The sequence below is a fragment of the Oryx dammah genome, unplaced genomic scaffold, assembly GCF_014754425.2.
Source record: "Oryx dammah isolate SB20612 unplaced genomic scaffold, SCBI_Odam_1.1 HiC_scaffold_23, whole genome shotgun sequence".
NCBI lineage: Eukaryota > Metazoa > Chordata > Mammalia > Artiodactyla > Bovidae > Oryx > Oryx dammah.
This window is the reverse complement of record NW_024070207.1, coordinates 56667781-56688722: the sequence shown is the minus strand read 5'-3', so window position 1 is coordinate 56688722 and position 20942 is coordinate 56667781. Positions and strand designations below refer to the sequence as shown.

Genomic DNA, 20942 nt, shown 5'->3' with positions numbered 1-20942 from the left:
CAAGGTAGCTATTTTCAGCAAAGATAAAAATCAAAAGTCCAGACTTAGTTATCATAAGGCAATCCATATCAAAGAGAGAGGGTTGTAAATAATCACTTTTACCATATGGTTCATAAAAAGGAAGAGAGTCATAAATAGTTACTTATCACCGTATGGAAAAACTAACGAAGGAAATGCATGCATTCTCAGCCATGGGAATGGCTTGCCAACTCCTCTTAATTCCTGAATATTTAGGAATTAATAAGGAACAGAGGATTCGTGACAGATCCAAAAAAGCACACAGGAAGCCGCCTCTTAAATGCTTCCTGACAATTCCCCCTATTTTATTATATTTGTAAAAAAGGTCCTGACCAATTGAGTTTGTTTAGTATTAACCACCCTTATAGAAAGGCAATGATAAACAATAAATATAATTACCAAAATAATCACCAAAGTTACAGTTCCAGACCCGATGCTGTGTGTAATACTTTGAAACCATCCTCGTGGGTCTAGCCCAGATAATTGATCAGCTAGTTGTTCAGCTAAAGTTTCCAAATTAGTGGAAGAGGGCAGACGTTTAGAAAAAGTTTCAAAGATTTCCTTTTGCAGTATTTGTACATTCAGAGAGGCATTATCATGTATATTTTGTAAATGAAATTTGATTTGTTCCCAGTTGTAGGTGCTATGATTAAAATGAACAGGAGTAACACAAAAATTGAGTAGCATTCCAATCACATTTTTTCCAAATTTATTATCACTTGTTTTTCCAAAATTATTATCACTTGTTTTTCCAAATTTATTAATTGATCTCTGACCCATTTAATGGCTGTTTTTAGTTCCTGTATTTCCACTTGAATATCCTCATCCACCTGGGCCTGAGTAGCCCACATATTATGAGCATCTTCAGTCCAATTTTGGATAAAATTATGTGTTTGAATCGAGGTATGTAAAGCAGCGCTGGCTATGGCAGCAGTGGTGCAAATAGCTATTAACCCCAAAATGCCAAGAGTCAGCCATTCAACGAATTCTTTAGATCGTTGGAGCAGTTTAGTAAGTAATCTGGAAGCAAGGCCAGCCATAGGACCTTCTTCCCAGGGTCGTTGAAGATTTATTTGTAACCACAACTTACACTGAGATCGAAGAATCAAAAGGGAATCATTTCTTAAAGAGAGGAGTTAAGACAAGTATATAGTTTGCAATTAATACAAGTTACAGAACGTAAAGTCTTATTAAATTATCAATTTCCTATGGCTATAGCAAAAGGAAGTGGGACACAGGCCTGTATAAAATATGATTGATTATAGCGAAAGAAATAGTTACTATGACCATGACTGGTCTCTGTGAAATGTCTGGTCCAAGTTCCAAGTTCTTCGGTGCTCACAGCAAGTTTCCAAATGTCCCATTGTTCAGGCCCACTCTGTTTATTGAGGATGATCCTAGGACGCGGTGGGGCTAATCCACCATCAAACCACCCAAGAAGTCCTTTATCATGGTAATATTCCATCATAGTGTCATTAATTTTCCATGCCACTTGAGTAGCATAGTCACACACAGAGCAGTTAACATCTTCTGAGCAGTTAGATAACCACATACCATGGGGTCCCCAATCAACAGTTAAATGATTAGCTATAAACATTAATTTTCCTGATTTGGCTTGACATTTGTCCCAACGAACAGGAGTATATGTAAAGTTTTTATAAGTAAACCCTTTGTATAATGTTCTATGTTCTTTCCCTAAAGTCTCAGTACTATAAACATGGTTCACAGACAAAGAAAGGGCAGTAAATAATCCAAGCAACGTCTGAAAATCCTTTCTGGGAGGCAGGGCGAAAGCCCAAGTTTGTCGGCTAATGTTTATGCATAATTCTGCTGGGCCTATGCACAAAGGAAGGACTTCATAACCTAGAGAAATATTAATTAGCTTTCCTTCTTCAGGGTGTGAGGGCCCTGTAATGTTCCAGGGAGAAGGCATATGTATAGAGTCATTAATTGAAACGATTGGTCCTCTCTCTGTCCATTCGACCACCTGTAGTAGAGGGGGGTTGGGTATGTAAGCCCAGGAAGTATGATTAGTTAGAGCTCGAGCAGGGGAGGCACAGGTCAAGAGACTGAGCATTGCCAGGAGAATGTATTCAGGACTCCGAGGCATTCATTGTTGAGAGACCAAATTTTCAGCTCAGTTGGTAAGGGTTTTTATTTGTCCCCAAGTGGAGAGATCACAAGGGTGATGCCACCGAGGGCAGTGCTTCCTGGAGATCTTTAGAGCCACCATGGCCTGTATTGGAATTTCTTCTTCCTGGGGTCTTTGTTGTCCCGTCTCCATTTTGAAGGCCAGGGGCCCCCTTGGGTCAAATCTTCCGAAGAGGAAGCCATGTGAGTTCATTGGATCCATCTGAGGAAATACAAGCATACCCCTTTCCCTGTAAGATTGGTTTCCCAGATTTCCATTGTTTTGTTAACCCATTGTCTTGGTACCAAATGGGCAGAGGAAGAGAAGTGTCCTTCAATTCCTCAAAATGCTTTTCTGCTCTTGTTAAGATATCTCCCTGTGGTAAATTTAAAAAATTTAAAACAAATAAAGCTGTATTAACAATAGTTATAGGTTTAGAAAATATCTTATGTTGGAATCTAGTAAAGTCTGCTTTAGATAAGGAAGACAGTAGTGTTCCTTTGTATTCCCCCTTTTTTAATTGCCATAAAATCTGAGATGACATCATAATTTGAATTTCTCCTTTATAATCTGAATCAATTACTCCAGGGTGAACAGTAATTCCTTTAGAAGTCAAACGAGATCGGCCAAGTAAAAGACAGAAGGTTTGTGGGGGCAGGGGTCCAAAAAGTCTGGTAGGCATTCTAGAGGGGACTGCTTGAGGGTAAAGGAGAAAGTCATTTAGGGCTGGTATATCCACAGCAGCACTGCCGGATGTTGAGGGTTTGAGGGAAAATATGGAATTTGCCCCTGGTTTTTGTTGAAGGGGACCTGGGGGGTCCCCTGCTTGGAGTTTCCCAGAATAGGTTTCCCTTCAATGTCAAATTTAGACTTAGAATCTTTGGCCCAATGCATTCATCTATGGCAGCGAGGGCAAATTTTTGGAGGTTTTTTATTAGCTTTCTTAGGGCAGTCCCTTTTTAAATGGTTCTTATCTCCACATGTAAAGCATCCTTCATTTCCCTTTCTTAAGGCAGCAACCATTGTTTCAGCTAGCATTTGAATCTTTTGAGTTTCTGATCCTAGATTGTGGCAAACCTTCAAATAATCAATAATAGTCCCTGTCTCATGAATTGGAGCTATAGCCTTTTGACATTCCTGATTTGCATTTTCATAAGCAAGAAATTTCCCTATTTGCCTTTTGGCTTCTTCTCCAATTACAGTACGGGGAATAGCAGTTTCTAATCTAGCTAAAAAAATCAGCATACGTTTCATTCAGTCAGTCAGTTCAGTCACTCAGTCGTGTGCAACTCTTTGCGACCCCATGAATTGCAGCATGCCAGGCCTCCCTGTCCATCACCAACTCCTGGAGTTTACTCAAACTCAAATCCATCGAGTCAGTGATGCCATCCAGCCATCTCATCCTCTGTCATCCCTTTCTCCTCCTGCCCCCAGTCCCTCCCAGCATCAGGGTCTTTTCTAATGAGTCAACTCTTTGCATGAGGTGGCCAAAGTACTGGAGTTTCAGCTTTAGCGTCAGTCCTTCCAATGAACACCCAGGACTGATCTCCTTTAAAATGGACTGGTTGGATCTCCTTGCAGTCCAAGGGACTCTCAAGAGTCTTCTCCAATACCACAGTTCAAAAGCATCAATTCTTCGGCGCTCGGCTTTCTTCACAGTCCAACTCTCACATCCATGCATGACCACAGGAAAAACCATAGCCTTGACTAGATGGACCTTTGTTGGCAAAGTAATGTCTCTGCTTTTGAATATGCTATCTAGGTTGGTCATAATTTTCCTTAGGCCCCTGCAATATTTTAGCGTACCTACCTGTAGGTTCCTCTTGAGGAGTAATTTGATCCCAAGCTTCAAGGGCCACTGTTTTCAATTGTTCATGTAACAAAGGAGGGTGCTGTATTTGAGCTTCTATAACGTCAAATTGTCCTGTACCAGTTAGCATTTCAAAAGTAATTTGAGTTTGGGGAGCACCAGCTCGAGCATTTCTGTTAGCATGATCTCTGGCTATATCATGATACCATGATATCCATTGAAGATATTCTCCTGGTTTAAGGAAAGCTTTTATTAAAGTTTGCCAATCATGGGGAATAAAATCTCCAGTAGAGGATGTTATAGAATTTAGAAGTGCTTTAGTAAAAGGTGAATGTGGGCCATACATAGTTATAGCTTTTTTAATTTGTTGCATGTGAAAAAGGTTAATACCCTCATAATGAGGTATTATGTGCCTTTGAGCGTCAGGATTTCTAAAACCTGGAAAGGCGGAGAAACCATCGGTTTCAGAGACTTGTGATTGCAAAGCCAGCAATTCAGAGAGCCTCTGTCGTGAAGGAGAGTGAGTAGGTAGCAGATTCTTACAATTAAGAGTATGTGGTAAAAATTTATTATTGTTATTCAGAAAGGTGTTGTCGGTTTTAATGTCAAAAGGTGTCTTAGGGGAGTCGTTGCCAGAATCATTAGGTTCTAGCAAGGGAGAGACTTTGGGATTTGTGCCTGCTAGCAGGGGAGGAGTGCTTGGAGTAACCGGGGCAGGGCTTGTAGGAAAATTCTGAAATATTTTATGTTGTTCTAATTGGGCCTTTTGTAAGGTTTCGTCATCTAATTCATATTCATGTAATAAGTGTTCTGCCTGTTGCCGAATATCAGGAGGGCTAGGATTACCTTGAAATAGAAAAATCACAGCTTTAATGAGGGCCCATAGGGGCCAAAAATCTATCGGGATATTTTTTCCCTGTCTGGCAGCATGTTCAACATTCTCTTTGACCTGGTGCCAAATTTCTAAATCAAAACTACCTTCATCAGGGAACCAAGGGTTACATTTAGCCACCATCTGAAGGCAAGCCTCTGTTCGCTGGCATGAAACTGAAAGTCCCTGAACTTTAAATAAGTGATGAAGTAAAGTAGCAGAGTGATGGGGCTTTCCAGCCATTTAACCCATGTCTTAGTACTTACCGACCTGAATAGGTCTTCGAGTCACTCTGTCTGAATCTGCCACATGTACCAGGCTCCTGTTCTGGGTGCCACTTGGTGAGGTCCTTTAATGGACCGGAACCTAGTGTTCTGGAGTTGACGATAAGAAAGTAAAAGAGAGAGAGAAAGAGGCTGATATTCCTTGGTTTATGCAGAAAACCAATAAAGCTCTTGACACAGAGCTTGCACTGCTTCACGTAGGCACCAGGCGCCCTCTCGAGGGAGTGAAGGCACAGTGCACCTTCTCGAGAGACTCTTAGAAGTCCCGGCAAGAAAGTGAGCTCAGCGGGCTTCTGCACTCCAAAGAGTTAGCCTGAGAGAGAGAAAGACAGACATGGGGACCCAAGCTCTGATGGAGCAAAGGTGTTTTATTCAACATAGTGTGGGTATATATACTGTCTTACAAGGTAGCTATTTTCAGCAAAGATAAAAATCAAAAGTCCAGACTTACAAGTTATCATAAGGCAATCCATATCAAAGAGAGAGGGTTGTAAATAATCACTTTTACCATATGGTTCATAAAAAGGAAGAGGGTCGTAAATAGTTACTTATCACCGTATGGAAAAACTAACGAAGTAAATGCATGCATTCTCAGCCGTGGGAGCAGCTTGCCAACTCCTCAATTAATAAAGAACAGAGGATTCATGACAGATCGAAAACAGCACACAGGAAGCCTCCTGTTAAATGCTTCCTGACACATATCCATTAGAGTCACTAAAATAAAACTAACAGTGCCAAATGCTGGCAGGGATGCAGACTAGAATTCTCATGATGCTGGTAGAAGTGCACAATGGTATTGTCACTTTAGAAAACTCTTTGACAGTTTTGTGTAAAGTTTAATGTACACTTAATGTGTGACCCAGGAGTCTTACTCCATAGAGAACTGAACACAATTTCACACAAACCCTGTTTGCACATGTGTATGTATGTATGTGTATATATTTCTTAATTTATTCATAATTGCCACAAAGTGGAAGCAACCAAAATTCCTTCAATAGGTGAATTGATTATGAAAGTCTAAGATTTCTGTTGAAGAACTAATCAGCAGTAAAAAGGAATGAACTTAAAAGAAATTTACATTTAATTGCCTGCCCGGGATCTTAGTTGTAGAATGCAGGATCTTTAGTTACCACATGTGAGATTTAGTTCCCTGACCAGGGATTGAATCCAGGCCCCCTGCATTGTGAGCTCGGAGTCTTAGCCACTGGACCACCAGGGAAGAGTCCCAGGAATGAACTTTTGATAACAAGCAACAACTTGGAAGAATTTCAGAGTCTGAGTAAAAGAAGTGAGTCTCCAAAGGCTACCTACATTGTGATTGCACTCATATGATAGTCTCATATCAAAATTAAGAAATAGAAAACTTATTCAGTCTAATTATCAAAGTAGAGACTGAAAATTGTGATTAAGGATCTATGATTTTAAAAGACAGCCAGTTTACATGGCTTTACAGCTCAATTCTAACCTTTGAAAGATGGATGGGTCTAATTCAATTTCTACATTATCACAGATGATATGAAAAGCTTAAAAGTTCCTCCATTTTTAAAACAGCTAGAATAACACTGAAACCTGGTTCGAGATAACATAGAAGAAAACTATTGACACAGCTCATATATAGATGTCAAACTTTAGGAAAAAAAAATCAATAAACATAACTGTATTAGGGAACAGTCCACAATGACCAAGTTCAGTTTAATCCACATATATAAAGTCCACTCAGGTTCAGGAAATTTCAAGGTAATTCAAGATGTTATATAATTCTTTACATCAACAAACTAAAGGAGAAAAAGCACATGGTTAGATCAATAGATACTGTGGAGACATCTGCTAAAAGTCATCCAACCAGTCCATTCTAAAGGAGATCAGCCCTGGGTGTTCTATGGAAGGACTGATGCTAAAGCTGAAACTCCAGTACTTTGGCCACCTCATGCAAAGAGTTGACTCATTGGAAAAGACTCTGATGCTGGGAGGGATTGGGGGCAGGAGGAAAAGAGGACAACAGAGATGAGATGGCTGGATGGCATCACTGACTCAATGGACCTAAGTTTGAGTGAACTCTGGGAGATGGTGATGGACAGGGAGGCCTGGCGTGCTGCCATTCATGGGGTCGCAAAGAGTCGGACACAACTGAGCGACTGAACTGAACTGAATGGAAACTTACCAGATACTTGTAACAACTCTGTTTCCCCTTTTACTAATGAAGAAATGAGTTCCAAGGTTAAAAAAACTTGCTTGGAGTCACAAGGCTGGTGTACAGGGTCATTTTCAATCTCAAACGTTAATTTTCTCCAGCTTTTTAAAAAATGCTCATTTGGCTGCATGTGTCTTAGTTGTGGCATGTCTTAGTTGAGGCTTTCAGGCTTGGTTGCCTGGTGGCATGAGTGATCTTAGGTGCCCCATTAATGTAGTAGGGAAGAAAACCTATGACCAGCCTAGACAGTGAATTAAAAAGCAAAGACATCACTTTGTCGACAAAGGTCCATCTAGTCAAAGCTATAGTTTTTGCAGTAGTCATGTATGGATGTGAGAGTTGGACCTTAAAGAAAGCTGAGCACCAAAGAATTGATGCTTTTGAACTGTGGTGTTAAAGAAGACTCTTGAGAGTTCCTTGGACTGCAAGGAGATCCAACCAGTCCATCTAAAGGAAATCAATCCTGAATATTCATTGGAAAGACTGCTGCTGAAGCTGAAGCTCCAATACTTTGGCCACCTGATGCAAAGAGTTGAGTTATTAGAAAAGATCCTGACGCTGGGAAAGACTGAAGGCAGGAGGAGAAGGAGAAGACAAAGGATAAGATGGTTGGATGGCATCACTGACTTGATGGATTTGAGTTTGTGCAAACTCTGGGAGATGGTAAAGGACAAGGAAGCCTGGTGTGTTGCAGTCCCTGGGGTCACAAAGAGTTGGACATGACTGTATAATAACTGTGTGTGATCTTAGTTCCCTGACCAGGGATGGAACCTGTGCCCCCTGCAGTGGAAGGTGGATTCTTAACTACTAGACTGCCATGGAAGTCCCTCAAACATTAATTTTTACCAGTCTGACAGATGAGTTAACAGTATGCCACCAGTAAAGTGGTTTTAGTGAGAGTGCCCATCTCCTGTTTGGCAGTTCTGACTTGCCCATTCATATTCTTTACTTTTCTATATAGAGTTATTTGTTCTTTCTCCCTGCTGATTTGCATAATTTCTTTATATGTTCTAGAAATTTCATCTTTTTGTCTGTCACATATGTTGCAAATATTTACTCCCAGGCTGACTTCGTTTATTGTGTGTATCAGGCGAAAGCTTTAAAACAATGAATCACTGTTATCCTTCATTTTATTTATGCTTTTTGCTTTTCTTTCAAAGACCTTTCTTTTCATGATGATAAATAATAGTTTTATGTATTTTCTCCCTAAATTATGGACCTATAGTTTTGAATAGCAGATTGGATGGCAACATTCTTTCTGACTATAATGAGAATACTTCTGATGTTCCACCATTAAGTATGAGTTTGTTATGATTATGTGGTAGACACCCTCTATTCCTTTATTAAGTTAAGGAAGTTTCTAATTCTAGTTTACTGAGAATTTTTAATAATTGTCTTGAGTTTTATCAAATGCATATTTGTCATTTCCTGAGATAATGAGGAGAGTGAAAAAGTTGGCTTAAAGCTCAACATTCAGAAAACTAAGATCATGGCATCTGGTCCTATCACTTCATGGAAAATAGATGGGGAAACAGTGGAAACAGTGTCAGACTTTATTTTTCTGGGCTCCCAAATCACTGCAGATGGTGATTACAGCCATGAAATTAAAAGACACTTACTCCTTGGAAGAAAAGTTATGACCAACCTAGATAGCATATTAAAAAGCAGAGACATTACTTTGCCAACAAAGGTCCGTCTAGTCAAGGCTATGGTTTTTCCAGTGGTCATGTATGGATGTGAGAGTTGGACCATAAAGAAAGCTGAGTGCCGAAGAATTGATGCTTTTGAACTGTGGTGTTGGAGAAGACTCTTGAGAGTCCCTTGGACTGCAAGGAGATCCAACCAGTCCATTCTAAAGGAGATCAGTCCTGGGTGTTCTTTGGAAGGACTGATGTTGAAGCTGAAACTCCAGTACTTTGGCCACCTCATGCAAAGAGTTGACTCACTGGAAAAGACTCTGATGCTGGGAGGGATTGGTGGCAGGAGGAGAAGGGGACAACAGAGAATGAGATGGTTGGATGGCATCACTGACTCGATGGAAATGAGTTTGGGTGAACTCCGGGAATTGGTGATGGACAGGGAGACCTGGTGTGCTGCAGTTCATGGGGTCGCAGAGTCGGACACGACTGAGCGACTGAACTGAACTGAGATGATAATGTGGTTGTTTCCCTTTAAAGTTAGTAAAGATAATGATTTACATTGAAAGCTTTTAAAACAGTGAAGTGTTGTTACATTCCTGAGATAAACCCTACTTTGCCATGATATATTGTTCTTTTAACAAAGTAGATTCTAGTTGCTAATATTTGGTTTAAGATTGTTATATCTGTGTTCATATGTGAGGTTAGTCTGCAGTGTTCTTGTCTTGTACTTCTCTGGTTTTGGTATCAGGATTATTAGGTTATAAAATAAGTTGGATTTTTTTCTCGTTTGGAAAGACTGCATAGCATAATAAGAACATGGCTCTACAGTCAGATGCTTTGGGTGGAATCTTGATTTTCTGCTATCTTGATGTCTAACATTATAGGTTACTTTCACCTATTTTTGAATCATATGTAAATAAAGCCATATAATATGTACTCTTTGGAGTCTAGTTTCTATCAATCAGTATTATGTTTGTTAGGTTCATACATGTGGTTACATGAAGCAACAATTTAGTAATGCTCATTGCTGTATAGTGTTCCACTGTGTGAATATACCATACTTTGTTTATTCATTCTTTTATTGAGAGATAATTTCAGGTTTTAAAAGGCTTTTACAAATTATGCTGCTATGAATATTCTTGTGAACAGATGGACATTTACTATATATTTCTGTTAGGTACATATCTAGGAGTGGAATCCATATGTATATATGTATATATTCAGCTTTAGTAGATAATGCAGCAGTTTTCCCAAAGTGTCTTTATTGCTTTTCACTCCTAACACCAATGTTGGAGAGTTGCTTCCTGCACATTCCTGCTAATACTCAGTAACATGTCTTGTTCATTTTTGCCATTCTAGTAGAGTATTGCACTGTGGCTTTATTTTGCATTTTGTTGGTCACTTGTAAAGTTGATAACTTTTTTTTTTTTAGTTCTAGTATTTTATTACTATATGAACAGCATCTGTCTTACACACATATGTGGGCTTCCCTGGTGGCTCAGCTGGTAAAGAATCTGCCTGCAATGCGGGAGACCTGGGTTCAATCCCTGGGTTAGGAAGATCCCCTGGAGAAGGGAACAGCTACCCACTCCAGTATTCCAGCCTGGAGGATTCCATGGAATATAGTCTACGGGGTCACAAAGGGTCGAATGTGACTGAGTGACTTTCACTATACACATATATAGTCCTTGAATTAAACTCTGTGTTCACATTTCCCAAATAGATTAAGTCCTATGTTCCTAACCCCAAAATTAAAGTCAAATAATCAGGATGTTTTTGTTCAAGTCCATAACATGTGATAACAATTTATTAGGTTATGTTAGTTAAAATTACATTTGGTTGAGAACCAAGTAAATTTTTTTGAAAATAATGCCTTTAGCAAAGTTAAAGTTTAAATCTCTATCATGGGAAAGAAAAGTAAACAAGTTGACTGTTTTACCTAGGTAAATGTGTACTCAGTCACTCAGTCATGTCTGACTCTTTGCAACCCCATGGACTACACAGCGTGCAAGGCTCCTCTGTCCATAGGCTTTCCCAGGCAAGAATACTGGAGTGGGTTGCCATTTCCTTCTCCAGGGGATCTTCCCGACCCAGGGATCGAACCCATGTCTGCTGTGTCTCCTGCACTGGCAGGCAGATTCTTTACCACTGAGTCACCTGGGAAGCCTGAAATATGAATTAAATATCAGCGCAGTCAAGGAATAGACATATCCAACACTTCCAAAGTTTCCTTCTATTGTTTTTGTTTCATTTAATTTTGTTTTCATGGTAAGAAGACAGCATGAGAGCTACCCTCAACAAAATTTGAAATCCACAGTACTGTATGTCCACTGAATATGCCTCTTTCCCCTACCCACATCCACTGGCAACCAGTATTGTATGCTCTGCTTAGACTATCTTAGATTCCTTATATAAGTGGAATCATGAAGTATCTGGCTTTCTGTGATGGCCTGTTCAATTGGGTACAATGTCCTCCATATTCATCCACGTTGTTGCAATTGTAGGATTTCCTTGTTTTTTTAATATTGAATGATATTCCTACACACACACACACACATGTTACACTTTATAATATGTATGCATATGACAGTTTTATCATTCATCTAAATAAAACGGGTTGTCTCCATATCTTGTTTTTTGTGAGTAGTGCTGCAGTGATTATGAGAATCCAGATATCTCTGAGATCCTGGTTTCATTTCCTTTGTATATATGCCCAAGAGTGTAATTGCTGGATCATATGGTAGCTTTCCTTTTCTCCTTTGCTTTTCGCTTCTCTTGTTTTCACAGCTATTTGTAAGGCCTCCCCAGACAGCCATTTTGCTTTCTTGCATTTCTTTTCCATGGGGATGGTCTTAATCCCTGTCTCCTGTACAGTGTCATGAACCTCATTCCATAGTTCATCAGGCACTCTGTCTATCAGATCTAGGCCCTTAAATTTATTTCTCACTTCTACTGTATAATCATAAGGGATTTGATTTAGGTCATACCTGAATGGTCTAGCGGTTTTCCCTACTTTCTTCAATTTAAGTCTGAATTTGAAATAGATGGGGAAACAGTGGAAACAGTGTCAGACTTCATTTTTGGGGGCTCCAAAATCACTGCAGATGGTGATTGCAGCCATGAAATTAAAAGATGCTTACTCCTTGGAAGAAAAGTTATGACCAACCTAGATAGCATATTCAAAAGCAGAGACGTTACTTTGCCAACTAAGGTCCATCTAGTCAAGGCTATGGTTTTTCAAGTAGTCATGTATGGATGTGAGAGTTGGACTGTGAAGAAGGCTGAGTGCCGAAGAATTGATGCTTTTGAAGTGTGGTGTTGGAAAAGACTCTTGAGAGTCCCTTGGACTGCAAGGAGATCCAACCAGTCCACTCTAAAGGAGATCAGCCCTGGGATTTCTTTGGAAGGAATGATGCTAAAGCTGAAACTCCAGTACTTTGGCCACCTCATGTGAAGAGTTGACTCATTGGAAAAGACTCTGATGCTGGGAGGGATTGGGGGCAGGAGGAGAAGGGGACGACAGAGGATGAGATGGCTGGATGGCATCGCTGACTCAGTGGATGTGAATCTGAGTGAACTCCGGGAGTTGGTGATGGACAGGGAGGACTGGCGCGCTGCGATTCATGGGGTCACAAAGAGTCAGAGATGACTGAGCGACTGAACTGAACTGAACTGAACTGATGGTATCTCTGTTTTTTAGTTTTTTGAGAAACCTCCATACTGTTTTTCCCAACAATGGCACACAAAGGTTTATTCCAATTTCTCTAACGCACTGCCAGCACTTACCTTTTTTAATATTAGTCATCCTAACAGATGTGAGGCGATATCTTGTAGTTTTCATTTGCATTCCCTGATGAATAGATAAATTGATTACCTTACACCTGGTAGACTTTTGTATGTCTGGAGATTTCTGTCCAAGTCCTTTTTCAATTTTTAATTGGATGTGTGTGTATGCTCAGATGCCTACTCATGTCTCTTGGCGAACCCATGTACTATGGCCCTCCAGGCTCCTCTGTCCATGGGGTTTCCCAGGCAAGAATACTGGAGTGGGTTGCCATTTCCTTCTCCAGGGCATTTTCCTGACCCAGGGATCGAACCCACAGCTCCTCCATCGGCAGGTGGGATCTTTACCACTGAGTCACTTGGGAAGTTAATTGGATGACTTTCATTTTTGCTTTAAAGTTGTAGGAGTTCATTTTTTATTAGTTTTTATTAGAGTATAGTTGACTTACAATATTGTGTTAGTTTCTGCTGTATAGCAAAGTGAGTCAGTTTATACATATACATATATCCACTCCTTTTTAGATTCTTTTCCCATACTATATGGCTTATTACAGAGTATTCAGTAGAGTTCCCTGTGGTATGCAGTAGGTGCTTATTGATTATGTATTTTATACATAATAGTGTGTATATGTTAATTCCAATCTCCCAACTTATTCCCCCCCCCCCCCCCCACACCACCCACTAAGTTGGTTTTCTACATCTGTGACTCTGTTTCTGTTTAGGAATTCCTTATATATTTTGGGTATTAACTCTTTAGGAGATAAGTGGCTTGCCAATTTTTTTTTAAATTTTTATTGCAGGATATTTGCTTTACATGTTGGGCTGGTTTCACTTGCAAATATTTGATGCCAGTTCTTAATTTTAAATACATATCATTTCCCCCCACTTTGGAGCTCTTTGTATGCTGTTTAAGAAAATTTCTCCTACCTGAAGTTCATTCGGATGTTGTACTTTTTACCTCGAAGTTTTATTTTTTCACCTTTCACATTTAGATCTATAATAACATCTGGATTTTATTTTTGTGTATGGTCTGAAGCTGGGGGCAAGATCAACTTTTTTCACATCACATTCAGTCAGAATTGTTTTTTGAAAAGACCATTTCTTTGTCATCAGTCATGCATTCATTTATGTGTTCATGTTACTGAATTCTTGGTTCTATTTGTCTCTCCTTATACCAGTACTACACTGTCTTGATTACTGTAGCTTTGCAACATGTCTTGCATTTGATAATATATGAATCCTCCAGCTGTGTACTTTTAAATGTTGCCTCAGCTATTCTTAGTCCTTTGCATTTCTACATAAATTGCAGAATTTAGCTTCTCAATATCCCCAGGAAAAAGACCTGCTGGGATGCTGATGAAAATTGCCTAAATATATATAGCTCAATTCAGGGAAACCTGACATTTTTGAAGTGAGGTCTTCCACTCCATGAGCATGTTATATCCCTCCTTTTGTGTGGGTATTCAGTTCCTCTCAGTAATATGTTACAATTTTCAGTATAGAGGCCTTGCTTGGATGTATGATTGCACATCCTTTGTTGGGTGTATTCCTAGCTATTTGATGTTTGTTTTAAAACTACTGTAAAGCTATCATAAATGGCATCATTTTAGAAAGCTTATTTTCTACTTTTTGGCTAGTATATATGAATTCAGTGGATTTTAAGTTGGTCTTGTGCCCAGTGACCAACTTAAATTTACTTATTAATTCTAATTGCGTGTGTGTGTGTATAGCTCAGTCATGTCCAACTCTTTGCAACCCCATGGGCTGTAGCCCACTAGGCTCCCTCTGTCTATAGGATTACCCAGGCAAGAATACTGGAGTGGGTTGCCATTTCCTTCTCCAGGGGATTTTCCCGACCCAGGGATCGAGCCCAAGTCTCCTGCATCTTCTGCATTGGCAGGCAGCTTCTTTACCACTGGCACCACCTGGGAAGCTTTTGTATAATTTTCTACACACACAGTCAGATCATTTGTGAATAATCACATTTTCTTTCTTCCTTATCTATATGCCTTTTATTTATTTTTTTATTGCTTTACTAAATTTGCTAGGGCTTTCAGGGATAGTATTAGGCAGCCTTGTTTATTCTCACATTCAGGGAAATGGGTTTTAATAATTTACCAGTAAGTGTGATGCTTGCTGTAGATTTTCAACAGATACTCATTATCTGTTTAAGACAATTCTTCTCTTAGCTATACCATGAAAGTTAAAGTCACTCAGTTGTGTCCGACTCTTTGTGACCCCATGAACTGTATAGTCTATGGAATTCTTCAGGCCAGAATACTGGAGTGGGTAGCTGTTCCCTTCTCCAGCAGATCTTCCCAACCCAGGGATCGAACCCAGGTCTCCTGCATTGCAGGTGGATTCTTTACCAGCTTGAGCCACAAGGGAATCCCCCACTATACCTTAGCTATATATATTTTTTATCATTGTAATAGTTGTATGTGCTGGCACAGGCTACATCAGACTGGAATTTCTCTTTATTAATCACCTCATCCCTTCTGAGGGTGTAGATTTTTCCCTTGCTATTTAAATTATATTTATTTATTTTTGGCTGCACTGGGGATTGGGCTTTCTCTCATTGTGGCAAGCAGGGGCTACTCTTTGAATGCAGTGTGTGTGCTCATTGCAGAGCAGGGGTTCTAGGCTCTCAGGCTTCGGTATTTGCAAGACATGGGCTCAGCAATTGTAGCTCAGAGACTCTAGAGCACAAGGCTCCATAGTTATGGCACATAGGCTTATTTGCTCCATGACACATGGCATCTTGATGGGGGGTGACTGTCAATCTCAAGGTCTTCCCTGTAGCTCAAATGGTAAATAATCTGCCTGTGATGCAGGAGACCCAGGTTCAATCCCTGGGTCGGGAAGATCCCCTGGAGGAGAGAATGGCCACCCACTCCAGTATTCTGGCCTGGAGAATCCCATGGACAGAGGAGCCTGGCGGGCTATAGTCTGTGGGCTTGCAAAGAGTTGGACATGACCGAGTGACTAACCCTATGTGGGATCTTCCCGAATCAAGGATCAAACCTGTGTGTCCTACATTGGCAGGTGGATTCTTTACCACTGAGCCACCAGCAAAGCCCTTCCTCACTATTTAAATCTCTTTGTTTTTTTTCCCCCGGGTTTTCTCTGAGTCAATTATGGTAATTTATATTTCCTAGAAAATTGTCCATTCCATCTAACTTTTCCATTTTCTTGGCTTGAGGAAATATACATATTTAAAAAATATTTTTATTTAAAAATATTTTATTTTATTAAATAAACATTTAATAAAAAAACGTTTATTTTTCAAACGTTTCATTTTCTTTGTAGCATTTATCCCTGTGCTGTGCTGTGCTGTGGTTTCAGTCATGTCTGACTCTGTGTGACCCCATGAACTGTAGCCTGCCAGGCACCTCTGTCCATGGGACTCTCCAGCAAGAATACTGGAGTGGGTTGCCATGCTGGCATTAGGTTCTCTTGATCAACTCAATTTCTTTCTTTTTTAAAAAATACTCTGTTTTTCTCTTTAGCAGTTTCTTCATTTTATTTTCTGGATGTTTTATTATTGCTGTGTTGTTCTTCTTATTTTTATCTTATTCTAAATTCTTGAGGTGAAAACTAAGTTTATTTTCTGTCTCCCTTGTTTTCTGATAAATACATTTAAGGCCATAAATTTTCCTCCTCACTTGTCTCCATTACATAGGTTTTGTTGTATGGTAGTTCAAGTGAGGTTTTTTAACTTCTAACTCATTTTGTTTTCTGGTTTTATTTCCTCTTCAACTTGAGAGTTATTTAGAAATACATTTAAAAATTTCCAGGTGTGTGGATCTGCACTGGAGTTTGAGGGGATATTTTTTCTTCTTATGTTAATTTTTAACAGTATGTGATGGTAGCTGTCCCCTGTGTGATATCAGCATTATGGAAGTTTTTTGGTTATTTCCTTTGTAACCTAGAACAGGGATCCACAAAATACAGCCTGTAGGCCACATGGGCCTGGTGCCTATTTTGGAAATCAAGTTTTCTTGGAATACAAACATGCCCATTTGTTTACATACTACCTATGTTGCGTGCTGTGGCCCATGGAGTCGCGAAGAGTCAGACACGACTGAGTGAACTGATGACTAATTTCCAGTTAACAACTGGAAAGCTGAATGGTTGTAACAGAGACCTTGGGGCTCACACAGCTTAAAAAATTTACTATTTGGCCTGTCCATGAAAAGGTTGTTGCCTGACTTAAAACATGGTCAACTTTTGTAACTTTTTCATATGAATTGAAAGATATGTGTATTGTCTTGAGTCTTAAGTCCCTTATAGCCTTGTATGACTGTGTATGTGTGAGTTTATTACTGTACTTGGGATTCCCTGGTGGGTCAGACAATAAAGCATCTGCCCACAATACAGGAGACCCAGATTCGATCCCTGGGTCAGGAAGATCCCCTGGAGAAGGAAATGGCAACCCACTTCAGTACCTTTGCCTAGAAAATTCCATGGATGGAGGAGCCTGGTGGGCTACAGTCCATGGGGTCACAGAGTTGGACACCACTGAGCAACTTCACTTTATTCCTGTACTTTATTCTGTTCCATTGGTCTATTGTCTGTTTCTTATGCCAGTACCATAGTCTTCTGATTACTGTTGCTATTATATAGATCCTCATTTCCTTCCTCATTGAGAGAGATGTATATAAACCTCCCATTGTAACTAAATTTTTTTACTTCCTATAGTTTAATCATGGTTAGCTTTATGTGGGCTTCCCTCATGGCTCAGCTGGTAAAGAATCTGCCTGCAATGCAGGAGACGTGGGGAAGATCACATGGAGAAGGGAACGGCTACTCACTCCATTATTCTGGCCTGAAGAATCCCATGGACAGAGGAGCCTGGTGGGCTACAGTCCACGGGGTCGCAAAGAGTCAGACAAGACTGAGCAACTAACATACTGACTTTGTGTATTCTGAAGCTGTATTGTTAGTGCATAAAGAATGGATACAGGTTCATAACTTTTTATATTTTTTCTTCCTAAACTATTAAGTGTCCTTCTTTGTCCCATCTATTTATGCATATATTTAAGTATATCTTAAATGCTTTCTTTGTATAGAATATTATTATTTGATTCCTGTAGCTGTTACACAGTAATAGTTGAACCTCTTAGGATGCAACTATATATATTAGGAAAAGTAATAAATAAAATTACAGGAGAAAGATTCTTACTTGGGTAGAAGAAGTCTGGAGATAGGTGTTCCAGGACTCTGCGATATTATCAGACTCCTACCTTCTGCTTCACCATCTTGGTGTATGGTTTCCATCCTAAGGTCCCCTCATGGTCCCCGAGACTTCTGGAGCTCCAGCCAGCACATCTCCATTGAGGGACAGAAGGAAGAGGAAAGGTAGGAGGACAAAAAGGATCTGGGCCCAGGTCTGCTGGTTTCTAATAAGTAACCCTCCCAGACAGTCCCAGAAAACAATTCCATTTTCATCTCCTTGGCAGAATTTAGTCAGGTCCCCACGCCTGATCTCCCAGGGAGGCCTGTCAAGATACCTCTGTCCTGGCTGAAACTTGGCCTTCTGTTACCAAGGAGATTTTAATTGGTGCAGCCAGCAATCTCTGTCACTCCTTGTTTGCATGTTGCAGTTCTTGTCAGTGTCCTTTCCTGTTATTACTTTTTTTTTTTTTCCATCTCTTTATTCTTAGCCTTCCTCAGTTATTTTGCTTTGGGTATGTCTCTTGTAAACAGAATGTAGCAAGATCTTGAGTTATTTGCTTTTAAGCAATCAGAACATCTGTCTATTATTAGGTGAATGCAATGTATTCACTTATTATTGCTGATACATGTGGCAATATGACTACTATTATTCTTTCTGCATTCTTTTTGTCATACATCCTGCTTAACTGTTTTTACCTTTCCTCCTCTTTGTTACTCTGATGGAGTTTTCCGTTACCTGTGTTTTTTTTTTTTTTCAGTTTTAGAAATTGTCCTTACTGTTTCCATTCTTTAGTCATTACTCTTCATGTTTTACAACATTGTTTTGAAATAATTGCAGATTTACAGAAAGTTGCAAGACTAGTACAAAGGATTCCTGTGTACCTTTTACCCAGCTCCCTCAAATGTCAGAATTTTATCATATTTCCATTATCTTTTTTCTTTATACTGATGCATTATTTTTCCTGATCCATTTGAAAATAACACAGGCGAGTTATTCTGGGAAAATGTCCTTTGTTTTGGATTTGTTTATGTTTTATCATAATTAGATGGAGATTATGCAATTTTGGCAATAACACCACAAAAGTGATATTGTGTTCTTAGTGATTTGTTTTAGGAGGCACATGATATCAATTTGTCCCATCATATGTGACTGGAGCTTTGCATGTGCTTAAAGTCTGTGAGGTTTTCCACTGTAATTTTTACCATTGAAATTAGTAAGTATCTTGTGGGGAGTTTTAGCATTCATTAAATGAGTCTTTCCTAATAATTTATTACTAAAATGGTTATCAAATGCAATGGTCTAATTCCATCATTCCACCTACATTTACTAGTTAGCATTCCAATGCAGGGAAGGTCTTGTCATTCTTGCTATTTGTTTATTTATTTACATTAATAAATCCAGGTGTGGACACCTGGATTCATATTTTACTAATAGGTTTTAACCCATTATTGTCACCAGCTATTTTGAGACACACATTGTTTCAGAATTGGCCATTGGAAGCCCCTCCTATGTTCTCTTGACATGTTCCCACTATTCTTTGAGTACTACCTGATATTCTAACACAAGAAGATGTTGCAGCTTCATCTCCTTTTCCTGCATTCAGTCCTGGATTTAGCATTTCTCCAAGGAACCCTGGTTCTTTTTATTTTTTAAGCAGTTTTACTCAGGTATAATTTACATAAACTACACATGTTGACAATTTGATAAGTTTTGACATATACATACCTATACATAACATCACCACAGTCAAGATGATAAAGACATCCATCATCCTTCAAGTTTTCTTTATGCCCCTTTGTAATTCCTCCCTTTTGCCATTTCATGTCCCTCCTCAAACCCCAGGAAACCCTGGCTTGTTGTCACTAAAGATTACTCTGCATTTTCTAGAAATATGCATATATGTAGAGGCTCAACAGTAGAGAATCCACCTGCAATGCAGGAGATGCAGGAGACATGGGTTTGATCCCTGGGTCAAGAAGATCCCCTGGAGGAGGAAATGGCAACCCAGTCTAGTATTCTTCCCTGGGAAATCCCATAAATATAGCAGTCTGGCAGGCTACAGTCATGGGATCACAGAGTCGGACATGACTGAGTGACTGAGCATGCACACACGCACATAGAATATGTACTGTTTGTTTCCTTTCAAACAACAGAATTATTTTGAAATTCATCCATGTTATAGGATGTATCAATAGTTCATTATTTTCATTATAGAACAGTATTAAATCTTACAGCTAATACCACAGTTTCTTTATCCATTCACCTGTTGATAGACATTTGAGTTACTTGCAGTTTTTGTCTATTACAAATAAAGCTGCTTTGAACATTAGTGTGCAAATCTGTGTATGGACATATACTGTCTCTTCCCTTGTGAAATACCTAGGAGCAGACTGGTTGAAGCATATAGTAGGTGTATATTTAACTTTTTCAGAAATTACCAGGCTGTTTTCTAAAATAGCCTGCTGGGATTTTTTTATTGGGATGATATTGACTCTGTTGATCATTTTGAAGAGAATTGATCTTAAAGATACTGAGTTTTCCAATCCATGAACATGGTATATGTCTCCATTCATTTAGGTCATGAATTCTCTCAACAATTTATTGTCATTTTCAGTGTATAGGTCTTGCATATCTTTTGTCAGACTTATCTCCACATATTATATGTTTTTTATCATACTGTTTTAATTTTATTTCCTACTGTTCTTTGCTGCTATACAAAATACATTTGATTTTTGTATATTGATTGTATCCTACAACTTGGATACATTCACTTGTTAATTTAGTAACTTTTTCTGAAGAGTCTGTTGGATTGCCTATTAATACATAGATCCTCATCTGTGATTAAAGGAAGTTTTACTTCTTTCTTTCCAATCTGGATGTTTATTTTTCTCACTGCATTCAATGAGAGCTTTAATAAACTGCTGAATACAGTTTAAAGACAGCGAGAGCAGTCATAGTAGCCTTCTTCTTGATCTTTGGAGAAATCAGCATTTCAGCATTAAGTATGATGTTATTCAGTTGCTAAGTCCTGTCCG

The 20942-nt window shown here is 39.3% G+C and overlaps 1 protein-coding gene across 3 annotated transcripts in view; it reads left to right on the top strand.

Annotated features, from left to right (window-relative positions):
- The window catches only part of BRCC3 (BRCA1/BRCA2-containing complex subunit 3), a 76919-nt gene that overhangs the window by 28082 nt on the left and 27895 nt on the right, over positions 1 to 20942 (top strand). For 2 of the 3 annotated variants that reach the window (XM_040265550.1, XM_040265548.1), the window contains one exon: positions 18015 to 18089. The exons of the other annotated variant lie outside the window; for it this stretch is intronic. In XM_040265550.1, coding sequence (XP_040121484.1) covers positions 18015 to 18089 — 75 coding nt within the window. The remainder of the gene's footprint in view (positions 1 to 18014; positions 18090 to 20942) is intronic. 3 annotated transcript variants of the gene reach the window in all.